This window comes from Alnus glutinosa, chromosome 13, assembly GCF_958979055.1.
Source record: "Alnus glutinosa chromosome 13, dhAlnGlut1.1, whole genome shotgun sequence".
NCBI lineage: Eukaryota > Viridiplantae > Streptophyta > Magnoliopsida > Fagales > Betulaceae > Alnus > Alnus glutinosa.
This window is the reverse complement of record NC_084898.1, coordinates 1,440,905-1,456,268: the sequence shown is the minus strand read 5'-3', so window position 1 is coordinate 1,456,268 and position 15,364 is coordinate 1,440,905. Positions and strand designations below refer to the sequence as shown.

The 15,364-nt window shown below is 34.5% G+C and overlaps 2 protein-coding genes across 2 annotated transcripts; one reads left to right on the top strand and one right to left on the bottom strand.

Annotated features, from left to right (window-relative positions):
- Positions 1-798: 798 nt before the first annotated feature.
- On the bottom strand, positions 799-3,419 carry LOC133854025 (DCD domain-containing protein NRP). Its single transcript, XM_062290045.1, has 5 exons — positions 2,348-3,419; positions 1,722-1,822; positions 1,519-1,602; positions 1,301-1,411; positions 799-1,175 (listed from the first exon to the last, which is right to left on the bottom strand). The coding sequence occupies exons 1-5, from the start codon at positions 3,222-3,224 to the stop codon at positions 1,134-1,136; spliced, it is 1,215 nt and encodes a 404-aa protein (XP_062146029.1). The 5' UTR covers positions 3,225-3,419; the 3' UTR covers positions 799-1,133.
- Positions 3,420-9,371: 5,952 nt separating this feature from the next.
- LOC133854389 (3-oxoacyl-[acyl-carrier-protein] synthase I, chloroplastic-like) lies at positions 9,372-13,800 on the top strand. The gene is made up of 8 exons (XM_062290575.1): positions 9,372-9,944; positions 10,995-11,350; positions 11,558-11,989; positions 12,083-12,256; positions 12,375-12,488; positions 12,896-12,997; positions 13,104-13,170; positions 13,509-13,800. Exons 1-8 carry the CDS (start codon positions 9,779-9,781, stop codon positions 13,574-13,576), a joined length of 1,479 nt encoding a protein of 492 aa, XP_062146559.1. The 5' UTR covers positions 9,372-9,778; the 3' UTR covers positions 13,577-13,800.
- Positions 13,801-15,364: the final 1,564 nt, after the last annotated feature.

Here is a 15,364-nt window from a genome sequence, read left to right as displayed (position 1 = left end):
GTCAATTCGGATAATAAATTGTTGAAGATTCAAATCCATCTATTTAATAGGATAATTTTTTTTTTATTTATTTTATTTCTAATTCAATCTATTAAATTAATATATGTTTAAAATTCATTTTATTCAATATTTTTTTTACATTTTTTAATTTAATAAATTGAATTGAAAAAAAAATTATATTCTAACCCGATTTAAAAGAAAATTTATCCATAAAAATATGCCTGTTGGAGGATAGAATAAAAAACAACTCATTGAAGACGATAATATATTTTAACTAGCCAAATAAAAACGATGAACTGTACTCAACCAAAGATATTGGGAATAAAAAATTCTCACTTGTGATTAGAATATCATAACCATCCGCAGTTCACATCCCATGAATATACCCAAATCTCTTTGGAATAAAGTACAAAAAAATAATTATTATAATTTAATTCAAACTCGACCTATTAAATCTCACTTATTGAGAGTTTAAATAAATAAATAAATAAATAAATTCGCTACTTTAGGTTCATTTGAGTTTGTAATTTTAAAAAATGTAATTTAAAAAAATAATTTTTAGAAACACAATTAATTTTTTAATAAAATTACAGTTTAACCTTTAAAATATCGTAAATAATCTTTAAAATTTCACGTTTTAAAAAAAAATCAAATTCCAAACGATTTATATTATGCGATTTGATATAAAATCGCACTTATTATTTACGAAATCGCAATCTCAAAAACACCCTTATTCCAGAGACTCAAAATTATTCACTTCCTTGATAAAGCTTCATATGCAAGATGAGCAGCGTCTAGTTTTAGTACTCAAACTGCCATGCATCCTGGATTTATTTATTGTAACACCCCATAAATAGAAGTAGTTCATCTTTATCACTTGTACTTATACAATACATTGCAAAAGAACAAAAAAAGGACAACCATTAACAGCCCTTATACAAAAACATCTAACAAAGCATATGGGCTGCTGCTGCATATTCAAGCTTCCACAACTATATATTTGATCTACAAAACTCTCTTTTAATCTCCAGAGTATTGTAGTCAACCAACTGTCTATCCTGCTATTCTTTACCATCACCTCCTTTTCTTTTCACTGCCTGTGCTTGTTTAAGTATGCATGTTTATTTTGTTGCTCAAGGGTTTTGTCCCTCAAATATATCCAAGAGAGAAAGTGCCTGCAGAATTGAAACCAGAAGAAATGGTTTAGAACCCGGAAAACTAAATCTGCTTCCTGATCATCACAATCTATTAAACTGGTATGTGTTCTAAGTTTGGAGGAAAACTTTGTCTTTTGGGTTACCTCTGGGATGTTTAGCTCAAGGCGGAATTTAGGGCCATCATAGTGGTGAAGAACTGGCCTGAAGGAGTCCTCTTCCAGTGGCTCACAAACTTTCCTTGTAATAACTTGGACCTGTCAAAAACAGAGTAGTAAATACCAGATATAAATAAGCATATCAGATGCTTCAACAAAATGGTAACACAATTTTGACATGAGAATATGATTGAGACTATGATTACCTGAGCAGGGAAGCGTGATTCACCAGCGCACTTTTTGTCCTCCCAAGCTGTTGGATCAATGTTTGTTCCTCCAAAGCTTGCAGCCTGGAAAAAAACCATAATTTATGAGCCTGACTGCGCTAAATTTGAGTCAAAGAAATCTTGCCTCAAAGTTCATGAAAACTATTTCTGAGAAAATTAAAATAAGGAAGATATATACAAACCTCAAAAACTCCATGGAGTTGGTGAGTGGAGTAGTTGTAAAGGAAAAGGGGCAAGCCTGGAGTTATAGCCCGAACTGAATCTCTGTAACGTGGAGGCAGGCCTGGAAATATTTTTCAAGCACAAATTTAGCAGCAAATAAATAACAATCAAATAGTTCATATTTCGACTTGATAAGAGCAAATAAATTCCTAAAATACTAAAAGTTAAACATGATTTTTAGCCCAAGATTGGGATTTTCAGACTGATTTGAAGGATATTCTTTCACCCACAGGAAAACGAAGTAATATTCATTTTAAAAGCACAATAAAATAGAATAATCTTAACAGATAAATCAAACCAGATCCCACAAAAAAAAAGATACTGAGAAACAAAACCCTTTAACTGCAAGATGGAGAGCAAATCCATAAAAAGACAAGAATAAAAGCAATCTAGAGAGTGATCCAATACAAAACATCTCCACAGTCTCTTCAAGACGGGTTTTGTGGTTGAAATCATTCAAAATATGCAGCTTAAGACTAAAATTCAGGTCCATAACCATACTCGAGCAAAACACCCAGAAGATAAACAAGAATTCAATTTAAATAGATAGACAAAAAACAGATAGAGAAAGAGAAGGGGTACATACCAAAGAGCTGTCTTTTGAGATTTTCTTGCATAGTATCATTGTTGCAGACAAAGATATAGCCACCAACGGTTTCATTCCTAGGCAAAGACTCAGATGGTGGAAGTGTCTTGAACCTCTTGTCCACAGCACTCTTACCATCCTTCCCATCGTTATTATTATCACCACTGTTCTTCTTAGCAGTGCTATTCTTCTTCCCAGCTTTTCCTCCATAACCATCTTCACCCTTACCACCATTTTTGTACCCCTTAACATTCACAACATTACTGTTATAACTATGATACCCTGGCTTAGAATAAATTCCCTTGTCGAATCCACCATTAATCCCAGGACTCTTCTGAGATCCACCAAAAGCTAGACCATTTCCATTGCTGCTAGCCCCCATCTTCCACCCATCATTGAACCCATTAAAATCAGTCACCTTTGGCTTCAAACTGTTCCACCCATCGTTGATTCCATTGAAATCAGATACCTTTCCCTTGAAACTGTTCCACCCATCATTGAATCCATTAAAATCAGACCCTTTAGGCTTCAGACTGCTCCACCCATCACCGACTCCATTGAAATCAGACCCCTTCGAGTTCAGACTGCTCCACCCATCATTGACTCCATTGATGTCAGACCTCTTCGGCTTGAGACTGTTCCACCCATCATTGAACCCATTAAAGTCAGAACCTTTTGAACCCAAGTTGCTCAGAGAGTTATTATTAACCTCTCCACCAACCCTGATATCAAAATTCTTCCTTTCCTCCGGCCTCTTGGTCGCAAGATTAGTGCTCCAAATCGAATCGTTCACCGAAAGGTTCGCCAAATTCGAGTTCTGCACCCGAAGTTGATCACTGAACTGCCAAAACGATTGCTGGTTGTTCTCCATCTCCATACCCAACTCAAAATTCTCCCCAAACAGTCGAACCCTTTAGAAAAAAACGAGAAAACTCTATCTGGGTATCACAAAAATATCAACTTTATACACTATAAACAAGAACCCAGAACAGAGTAAGAAAAGCAGAAAGAAAGAGAGAAGCAGAGGAAGTGATAAAACTTTTTTCTGGTGTGAGAGAGAAAGCGGGTGGGCAAAGAGAGTTAAATATAGGGGGAATTGGACTACGAATAAGAGAAATTTCGAGGAAAGAGAGACTGAAAACCAGAGGGATAACGTGTGAAATTGTCAAAGTAGAGAAAGAGAAAGGTCCAAAAATGGACGGATTATTAATCAAATTAATCTCGTCGACAAGACAAAATAAAAGCTGATATTTTTGGTGAACGAATAGGTGTGTGCCAACGTCAAAACCGCGTTTTTTCGGAGCGAAAACGGCGACGTGGCCGATTAGGAGGAGAGAGAGAGTGAGTGTGTGTGTGTGTGGGAGAGAGAGAGAAAGAGAGAGTGGGGGGAGTTGGGGACCGGGGGCGTTGATTTTGGGTGCTTTCTAGAAGGTGTAGGAGGTTCGTGGGGGTTCTCGTGTGCGCCCGCGTTCACACTTCACATTGGACTTTTGCTTAGCTGCTAAGCTTTGGAAGAGGTTGGAAGATACGCGTGTGACTCTAGGCCCTGTTTGGTAACTGGAGAGAAAAAATAATAATTTGAATAGGAATAAAATGCGATTGATTTGATATAAAATAGAAAAAAGTTTAATATTTTTTATGAAAATGTGAAAAAAAAATTATTTGCAGTAGGTTTTTTTATTTAAATAATAATAAAAAAAATTGATGTAATATAAAAAGTAAAGAAAAAAAAAAAAGAAGAAGAGAGAGGATAGATGGGAGTTTATCAAATAGGGCCTCTGCCTTCTGAGTTGAGAGCTTTCTTTGGCTCCGTTCCAAGTAATGCTAGAAAGAATTTTTTTTTTTTTTGTTTATTTAAAATTGACATGTTTTTCAAAATCATCATTTAATTTGTAATAGAACAACATTAGATTTTAATCTAATGGTAATTTTAAAAACTACATAAATTTTGGGAGGAGGCAAAGGAGGCACGATGAATCTTCATTCTACCATCACTCGTATGTCTTTTTTTTTTTTTTTTTGAACAAAATAGCATATGCCATCATATATTAATAAATAAAGTCTCAGGGCAAAGACAATAACAAGAGGTACAAGACCCCAATACCCTAAGCCAGATAAATCTGACTTGAGGTTTGGTGGTGGGCCAGTTTGTCATTGTGGATTGAGATAATTATTTTTTTTCAAATGAAATTGGAGAAAATCTCCAATTGTTTTACTTCGTTTATTAAATTTGAGTAATTTTGTTCATCACCCTTTTCACATTCCTCAAAGCCTATGGGGTGGTTCTTCTAACTAAAAAATTAATCTTTATGTGCTAAATGTTATGGAAAATCACGCGAGATAGACTTTGGAGAGACGAGGGGATGTGAGTGATGTATAGCATTACTTATTAAATCGACATATGCTTTTAAAATAAATGATTTTTATATTAGTAATGCTAGATATTACACTTTTACCCTACTACTATTTCATCCGATTGACATGGTAGTACTAATCAACTCTTGGATTTTTTTTTTTTTTTTTTTTTTTTTAATTAGAACTGATCAAATGGTTGATTTGTATTGTCATGTTATCATAGTAGGAAGTGGCGGGATAAAAGTGTGGTTTCTAATATCACTCTTTTTACATACATATTTTAAAGATAAATGCTAAAAACCATACTACTATCCCACAACTATCTTATTCTCCTGACATGGAAAGGTATAGTAGCCCTTGATTTTTCTTTTAACAAGGTATGATCTTAAGGGTTATTTTTAGACCCTGCCACGTTAGCTGGGCAATATAGTTGTGAGATAGTAATGTGTTTTTTAACGTTACTCTTTTCAAAATTTATGCATACACTCTAAAAACATTCAATTTAATATATCAAGTAATGCTAAAAATTACACTTTATCTTACCATTATCTCACCTTATTAACGTGAGTCGTGACAGTACCAATTAGCATTTAGAATTATGTTTTTTTTTAAAACAAAATGAGTGATTAATACTACCACGTCAACCGTAATGAATAATGATAAAATAAAACTATAATTTTTAATATTATTTTAATTGACTATATTGAAGAGATTTTCTTGGAAGATGAAAACTTGGTGAATGAATATATGTGATTATGTTAAAAGTCAAGACCCATTTGCGACAATTTCGATATGGACCATGGGATGCAGCATGGTCTTTGGCAGCAGATCGAAATTGAAAATGAAAATCATCCCCACAATTAGGCCAATAATGACTTTTTCCAGGTCAGAGTGAATGACTTTAAAGGAAACCTAACTCTCTAACAGAGAAATTAGAGGAGACAATTAGCATGAGCTCTAACTCTATCTCTTCTAGAGGAATTATTTATAACTAATTCCAATGCAGCCTAATAAAATTATCATTAAACCTTTTCAAAGTCATCCACTAAAATTAAATTAATATTGTGACAAAAGAACGTTCACATTCGGCTCAATAAATTTTAACTCAAAAATATTTATATTTTAAGATATCTACTTTTTCTAGAGAACAAATGAGAGAGAGAGAGTCAAAGAAAAGGAATTAAGAATGAAATAAATAATCACCTTGACCCCGGCCAATCAATTAACCTTTACATAAAAATAATTATAAGGTTATAAGCCCGTTAAGTGGCAAGCATCCAAAGAGCCACTCCCATAGAACCTCCAATAAAAAGGGGCACACATCTCCAGGTACGTGCATTCTTATTCTCACACTTTATTTATTTTTCTCTTATAGAACCATTTATTGAGTTAAACATTGAAGGCTCCCCCAGTTTTTCAAAACTGACGGCATCGCTAATCCAACCATCCAAAAATAAGCTTAAACAAGAATAATTTGTTTAGTGGGATGTGAATGATTTTGGACTTTTTTTCGACCATCAACCATCAACCATAAGCTCCAAGCCCATCTTAGAAGGAATAATATTTCAACTCTCAAGGTAGCTTAAGGCACTTGATAAAACTATCAAACTCCCTTTTGGGATGCTCATAAAAATTAAAATTAAAATAAATTAATTAAAATTAAAAATTAAAAATTAAAAAATTTACTTGCTTTGGGGATTATTGAGACAATATAAGAATTTTTGGGGAACTCATCACAAGAATAACATAACATACAAACGAGATATGGTGGAATCTACACGTGCTTGAGAAAATTCCTTAAGACCCCTTCGACCATTAAGCGTAAGCCCTAAGCTTACCATGGCAAGTGAACCTGAACTCCCATGATAGCTTAGGAACTTAAGCTCCAAGCTTGGTTGGTAAATAAATAAACTACATTGGAGTCGAGTTTTTACAAGTCAAGTCGAAGTTACTTACAAACAGTTTTGTTCATTTACGACCCTAGTTAAAGTTATTCATAATGTTGTTTTTTTAAGTCTTAACTTGCATTTATGCTCTATTTATTTTGACGTAAAATGTTTTCTGTTATAAAATATTTTCGAAGAAATTAGTTTTTAGAAAAAAATGATTTTTTTAAAAATATTTTCGGCATTTAGCCGTACGAAAAAATTACCAACAACATAAAATAGAATCCTGTAACGTCCGGTCGCCATCGCTAAATTCTACCCAAACTAGCTGGAATCTTGTTTGTCGGAATCCAGCAAAGTCACTAGATTCCAACAGAAATTTCCAGATTCCGACCAAACTGGTCCGAGAAAAACGATTGGAATCCGGCTATACTAGCCGGAATTTGATATGCCAGAATCTAGCAAAGTCACCGGATTCCGACAATCTAATACTAAAATTCGGGGATCTTCAGTGGTAGAGTCAGTTACCAACAAATTCCAGTGCCCGACGATTGTGAATTTCCATAAACGTGCTTGCAAGAGTGAAGATTTTAAAACTTTAAATCCAAAAATCGTAAATCGTTTTTCAAAAATTAAGAAAGGTTTTTACGGTTAAACTGAAAATGATTTATGTTGATCATTATTTTCGCCCCTCACCAAACACCGAAAAATGTCGAAAATATTTTTCAGAAAACATATTATGCCAAAACAAATGAAATATTAGTGTTCGTTTAGTATAACGGTTTCAAAATGAGCAATTTAAAAAATAAATAAATAAATAAAAATAGCGATCTTCAAAACCTAGTCAATAAAACACGTTTTTTTTTACTATTAATGTAAGCTCCAAGACTATCTGAAAAGAGTACCTATTACAAATTCCTTGAGGCCGCGTCAAAATATATAACATGGGCCAGCCACGAGAAAGCCCAATCACCTTGTCTAGCCAGCCATTGCTCTGATTCGATTAATTAGAATATTAATTAAAATGGTTAAATATATTCTTTTGTATTCATTTAAGCTTTTTAAGGTAATTAATAATTTAATACTTTACGTATTAAATTTTACTTATTGATAATAAGTTTGAGCCCGAGCAGTAAAATATTAATTAAAATAATTATATTTTATATTTTATATATATTTTTTTTGTCTTTTCAAGCTTTTAAAATTAGGGGAGATATAACAAATTGAGATTAACAAAACAAAAATGTCCCAAAGCTTAGTACTTTCTTTATTTTATTTCTTAATTTTTGTCAATTGTATTTTAGAACAAATTTAAGGTCAATTGTCAATCATGGAATCAGCTGTTAGCCTGTTAGGTAAAAAAAAAAAAAAAAAAAAAAATCCTAATTAGAATATTAAATCCTAATTATACTATTTTTGGGCAAACTTATATCTCATAATACCATATATTTACTATTAAACTCATTTAAAAATTAAAAAAAAAAAACAAAAAAAAAAAAACGAAAGATATGAGTATTTCATTGATTAAAGATTACAAGGATAAAGCTCTTACATTACAAAGTATAGAGTTCTACAAAATCATAGGCACATGTTATGAGGTCATATAATCAAAAATATTTTCTCTTAAATTTTGTAAATTGTAAATGTAGACCTCTTCTTATTCCTATATTTCTTTATCTTATTATTTATCATGACCACTTTCTTGTTGCCTCTATAGAATATTTTTTTAGGGTACCAAAGGGCATGTTTGGTATGAAATATATTAAAAAAATGAATAATTATTATTAAAATTTAAAAAAGTTTAAATTTAGAGGAATAACTATTTCTTATTTTGAGGATTAGAAAAGTAATCAAGCAAATGGAGTAATTGTTTCATTCCCGCTCTAATCTACGTACCAAATGTGTTCTTGGTATGCTATCACTAGATTGTTTACCAACCCCACCCATACGCCTTGACGTAAATTTAATTTTTTTTAAAGTCATGTCAATTTGGGAGATAAAAGAAAAATAAAAAGATAGTATATAATTAGGGTTGACAATTTTTGACACAATCCGTGAACCTGACACGAAATTAAAAGGTTAAGGTTGATGAGTCTGCTCCGTTTAATTAAATGGGTCGGGTTATGGTTAATTTATATAGCTTTACTTTCATGCTTCAATACAACTTAAACTCGATACACGACATAATAGTAGGCAATTTTTTACATGACCTACGAACCCAATACAAAATTATAGAGTTAGGGTTATGGGGTTGATGAATCTGACCCTTTTAATTAAATGAATCGTGTTAGAATTAACCTATATAGTCTTACTTTCATGCTTCAATATAACCTAAACTCGACATACAACATAATAGCAGGTAATTTTTTACATGACCCATGAACTCAATACAAAATTAGAGGGTTAGAATTGTGGAATTTTAACCGTTTAATTAAATGGGTTGAATTATAATTAACCTATATAATTTTGTATCCATATTTCGACACGATCGAGTCCAACACAAAAACACGAATTACGTCCCTCTATATAACACATTTGGGTCATTTTCAGTTCATTTGAACAAGAAATGAGCCGGTTAGTTTAAATAAAAGGGCAAAGTTGTCTTAAAAAAAAATATAAAAAGCCGATTTTACCCTTATTTTAATTCTAACGACCCTCTCCAGTTCATTAAATGAACAGTTGTGGATCCTTGTCCCTATACAACTTTAACAGCATTAACTGCGCATCCCCTGCCCCACGTTCTGACCAACAGCCTTTGCGGCAATGCAGAAATTATTCAACACATTCGGTGCCACATGACACTAATTCCACATGGGATTAGAAGTACGGATAACTCTTCCACCAAACACACAGACAAGGTCACATGAAGTAAACAAAGCTGCAAGAACGGTTAAGACAACCATCAATGGGCAGTGTCTGTGTCTCTGCATTGAAGTGGGGGTGTTTGATTTAGGTGGTTAAGCGGTTGAAAAGAAGAAAAATGAGGGAACTTCAAAGCCCTTCTTTTGATATCATCGCCCAAGCTTTGTTTCCCTCCCTTCAAGACAGTAAGTGGCGGAGAATCCAACCCAACAAACTACAACAAAAGCAGAAACAAACGTGCACTGACAACCCAAAGCTCTCTCTTACTTTCTTTATATCTGTCAAATCCGTCCTGTTTTAGAAAGAAGCAAGACAGGCAGAGAGAGAGATGGCAGGCATGGCTGCTGCTTGTTCCTCTGGTGTGATGTTCAGAGCTAGAGAATCGGGAAGTAGTAGGGCTTCTCTGTTTCAATACAGAGGGCTTAGGCCAGGGGAAAACAGCATGCACATGGCTTCAGCTAGGCCTAGGTTGGGTTGGTTCATTTCTTCTCCAGGTAAGTGCCAATCATTCTCCAATAAACGTTTGCTATGAATCAATGTAAGTTCACTGAGCATGGAAAACCCCATTTTGGAAAAATGCCCCAGTGATTGAGAAGGAAAGACTAACCATAGCTATACCGTTTCAGGCCTAATCTCAATTCACCAATACATTTTCATGAATGTAGTGATTTTTCAGTCCCAGTTTTTCCCTCCTTTCCTTTTGAAATTCCTATGTATGTATTGGTTTTACTTTTTAGGTAAACTTTATAGGTCTGAGAGCTGTTATAGTTGATATTGGATGATCTCTCTTTCATGGGTTGGTTGATTCTTTCTCCTAGTAACTTTTTGGGTTGCACCTAAAAGTGACAATTTAAGGTCTTGTTTATGTATACATGCATCAGCATGTGTCTGATATGAGCAAAAACCAAAACAATATCCTAGCTCGCTCCTGATTAGAATTGATATTCCTGCAAAGGAAGCTTTTTTCTCTTAGTACCTTGGGTATAAAACATAGGTCACTCTGCTTTGAGGATTAGTGTCATGGTTGGTACTTTCTTACAGTAGCGGAGTGAGGGGAAGAAGGGTGGAGATTTAGAAGTTTTGGAGAAAAGAGAAAGCATGGGAGAGAGAGAGAGAGAGAGAGAGAGAGAGGATGGAAGAAAGTCAGATATCCTGAATGTTTTAGAAAAGAACATATTTTGGGTTAATAGAAATTTTTTCGGAGTTAAATTTCATATTTTAGAAAGAAATAAAAAAGCCCAAATATTTGTTCATACCTTTTTTTTTTCCAGATTTTTAGGACGAATAAAGTGGTTATTCAGATTTTCACAGAGAATTCATGGGGTTTTATTAAATTTTTTGGGGGGTCAAATGGGGATATTATTATATTTCTGGAGCAGGGGAGGTTATTCAAATTTTTAGAAATCACTTTTTCCGATTTTCTGGCTCTGCTTGTGCTCTCTTGTCTTTAATATTTGTACTCTTTTAATTCAACTTTGACGTCTTGTGGGGCATCATTATCTTGGGTTAATAGCTAATACTAGATTTTGATTTCCCATTTTCAGCTCCAAAATGCAGAAAAATCAAGGCCATGGCTTCAACAGTTTCAGCTCCCAAACGAGAAAAAGATCCTAAAAAACGAGTTGTCATAACCGGAATGGGCCTTGTGTCAGTTTTTGGCAGTGACATTGATACATTCTATAACAAACTTCTTGAGGGACAGAGTGGAATTAGCCTAATTGACAGGTTTGATGCTTCAAAATTCTCCGTCCAGTTTGCAGGTCAGATTCGCGATTTTTCTTCCCAAGGCTACATTGATGGGAAGAATGATCGCCGGCTAGATGATGCCTGGCGTTACTGTTTAGTTGGTGGCAAGAGGGCCCTTGAAGATGCCAACCTTGGAACTGAGGTTCTTGACAAAGTGAGTCAGATTTTATTAGTAGTACAATTTAGTTTTCCAGTTTGTAGATCATTCATTCTTTTAAGCTTAAACTTTTGGGATAAATGGTGATTTAACATAGTATCAAAGTAAAAGCTTTGAGTTCGAATCTTGTCTTCGTCATTCTCCTCCCACTTCAATTAAATATTCCACATGTTACGATTTTCTCATTTGCATGTCCTGCAACAGATGGACAGAACAAAGGTTGGAGTTCTAGTGGGATCAGGCATGGGAGGCATAACAGCTTTCAGCGCTGGAGTGGAAGCTCTGGTCCAAAAGGGATATAAGAAGATCACACCATTTTTCATTCCTTATTCCATCACCAACATGGGGTCAGCATTGTTGGCTATAGACACTGGTTTAATGGGACCTAATTACTCCATTTCAACTGCTTGTGCAACTGCAAATTACTGCTTCTTTTCAGCTGCAAATCTCATCAGAAGAGGTGAGGCAGATATCATGGTAGCTGGTGGGACTGAGGCTGCAATCACGGCTACCGGGGTTGCCGGGTTTATAGCTTGCCGGGCTTTGTCTCAGAGAAATGATGAACCCCATAAAGCTTCCAGGCCCTGGGATAGAAATCGTGATGGTTTTGTTATGGGAGAAGGCTCTGGTGTGCTGGTAATGTGACTTGGCTTATGTAATTCTTCTGTTCTTAAAAATATGTTAACTTTTATACTTCTAAGAGTACTAATTTTTTGTAAAACATTTAAGATTATGGAGAGCTTGGAGAGCGCAATGAGAAGAGGAGCTAATATAATTGCGGAGTATTTGGGAGGTGCTATAACATGTGATGCTCATCACATGACTGATCCTAGGTCAGATGGCCTTGGAGTTTCATCTTGCATAACGAAGAGTTTAAATGATGCTGGAGTTTCCCCTGAAGAGGTAAAACCACTCCTTTATCTCAAGGCTGAAAGTATTCATCAACATTTCTATTGAGATATATACAAGCTGTAAGGCCAACTAGATTCTGATCTAGACATCCTAAATCCATGATTCACAGGTGAATTATGTGAATGCTCATGCAACATCTACACTAGCAGGGGATATGGCTGAGTTTAATGCGATCAAGAAGGTCTTTAAGGACACATCAGAGTTAAAGATGAATGCGACCAAGGCAATAAATTAATCTGAAGCCCATTTCATGTGAAACCAGTTCAAGAATTTTAATATGATCACGGCTCAGCAAATTTTCTCTTTATTTTAGCTCAAAAATTACATTTTTCTATTTTAGCTACTCACTTTTTCAAAGCACTTACATCTCATTCTCTATTTTAGCTATTCAATTTCACTATTCCATTAAAAAAAAAAAAAATTCTTATTTTTCTTATTATTATTATTATTTTTTTTTTTTTTTAAAAAAAAAAAAAAAAAAAAATTGTTTGGTGAGTATACATGTAGCAACTCACCAATTTTTTTGTTAAAATAGCTAGCCGGATATAAGTGATTTTTCACCCAAATTTGCATTCTGCCTGCTCATCTAATTGCAACCTAGCTAATTAATTGTTGTTTTTCTTGTTTCAGTCAATGATTGGACATGGCCTTGGGGCTGCTGGTGGATTGGAGGCCATAGCATCAATAAAAGCAATCAGCACTGGTTGGCTGCATCCCACAATTAACCAAGATGTACTACCCCTTTGTCCCTAATTTTCATATTCATGTGCCTCCATTTAGCTAATTCCAATGGTTCTTTAATGCATTTGATGTTTATATATTTCTGTTACTCTTGTAGAACCTGGAGTCTGATGTTTCAATTGACACTGTCCCAAACGTGAAGAAAAAGCATGAAGTTAATGTTGGTATGTCACTACTCTCTCTGTCATCATCTTTCAGGAAATAGTTATGGCAAGAAAAAGCATGAAGGTTAATGTTGGTATGTCTCTGTGCATGTGGGTGTGGGTTTTTGAAAAATGATGCAGGTTTTCATATAGCTTCTTGTATGTCGATCAACTGTCAATGGTTAAAAATTCAAATATATAACATGATGGTGGGAGAATTGCTTTAACCTATAGCAACAAGAAGCCTCTTTTTTTCTTTTTTTCTTTTTCTTTTTGCCATATACGTTTGAAGTATCTGTATAAACAACAGAATACATACATCCAAATGTTGTCTAATTAAAATTTTCTATTTTCTGCAGCAATCTCTAACTCATTTGGCTTTGGCGGGCACAATTCAGTAGTCGTCTTTGCGCCCTTCACACCCTAAATAAAAGTCAGCCCTATTTTCCCTTTCTATTATACTAGAATCACCCATTTTTAGATGTTAAAGTTGTCAAAAGCATAAAGGAGGTTATGGATTCGAATCAAGCAATCTGTAATGAGTCCTGAAGGCAATGTTGCCCTTCAACGATGTCCATGTATCTCATCATTGTTTTGATGAATCAGAATTAGTCATTTTTTCAGCAAATAAAAGGTTGATGCCATTTTTCCCTTTGTTGTTTTTGTCCATTTGTGGGCTTGTCTGCTTATGATGGAAATTTTAGAAACTTATGTCTAGTGGTTTGAATTGTCAGATTCAGGAATAATAAGGATACTATTGCCTTTATATGGACTAATGGATACAAAATTTCCTTGACCTTATAATCAAGGAAGACTATCTCTACTAGTCTTTGGAGAGAAAACTTACACAAAATAACAAGGACAGATAAAAGAAAAACAAATCATTTTGTTCATCATGTGTCCAAAGACTCCAAAATGCACGAAAACTTTAAGAGATTAGTCAAAGAGGGTTCCGGCATAGTCGTCTTTCGAAATTATTTCCTTGAAATGGCAGGGGAGGTCATGGAATTTGACTTCAAAGTCTTCCCCTCTGGAATTGGAATCAGAACAAGGATGACTTGTGAAGCTATGCTGCAGTTATTTGTGCAAAGTATATTTAGTTACAGAACTATTTCCTGAATTCTGCCATCATCTTCCATTAGCTCTTGTCATATGAACTCTCCATCTTCTACAATTTGAAAGATATTTCAAAATTTCTTTTGTTCATTTGATGCCACAAGTTAAAAGTACAGAAGTGAAATATATGATAAAACAAATCCTGATTATCACATAGTGTTTTCCTTTGCTTTTCTCTCTACTGATGGAATATCACATTCCACCAATTGGTTAAGAAAGAATGTTAAATCATACTACAGAGAATTGCATATCAGCAGGATCTAGTCTAGCAGCCAACCTTGCAACTTGCCAACAAAAGTTTTGTCAAAGAATCACTTCCAACAAATAGTTTTGGCTGCTTGAAGTTACTCCCTAAGATTCTACTCGTAGATAGCTAAGCACTAGATTAAAGTAATCCAGCCTTTGTACCGACAATTAAAGCCAGGAAACCCACTAACTTGGTGCTGATTACTGTACTGGCTGCTTAATACGACCAAGCAGATGGCTAAGCTTGATTTTGACACTTGACAATTAGGACTCATTCACTCCATCATCTCTTTTCATCTATTATTATAACTAAACCCCCTATTCTTAGGGGTGGCAATTCTTGTTCGCGTGTCGAAGTATGACTATAAGATTATAACCCGACTCATTTAAGTAAACGGGTCAAACCCCCTCAACCCTAAGCTACTAATTTTGTGATGGGTGTACGTCGGGTTTACGGGTCATGTCAAAAATTACTAACCCCAAATCTTAATCTGATCCATTTAATTAAACGGGTCAAACCCCTCAACCCTTACCCACAATCTCGTGTTGGATTTGTGGGTTTAATAAAAAATTGCCAGTCCTAATTATTTTGTTTTTCCTTTAATAATAAGAATAGATTAGGTTATCATTAGGGATAACTTTTTAGTCTTCTTCTCATCCTAGGCTCAAATTATAAGGGCCCTTAAAGCTGAAGCATCCTGAGCTTTATTACATAGTATAATGAAATGCTTTGTTGTGAGAATATGCCTTTGAAAGATCCTGAGTTTACTTCTGCAATTCAACTCAATTATGTATTCTCATCTGACTTTCGAATATTTTGTAACCATGAATAAGAAATACTTCAATCTGAAAA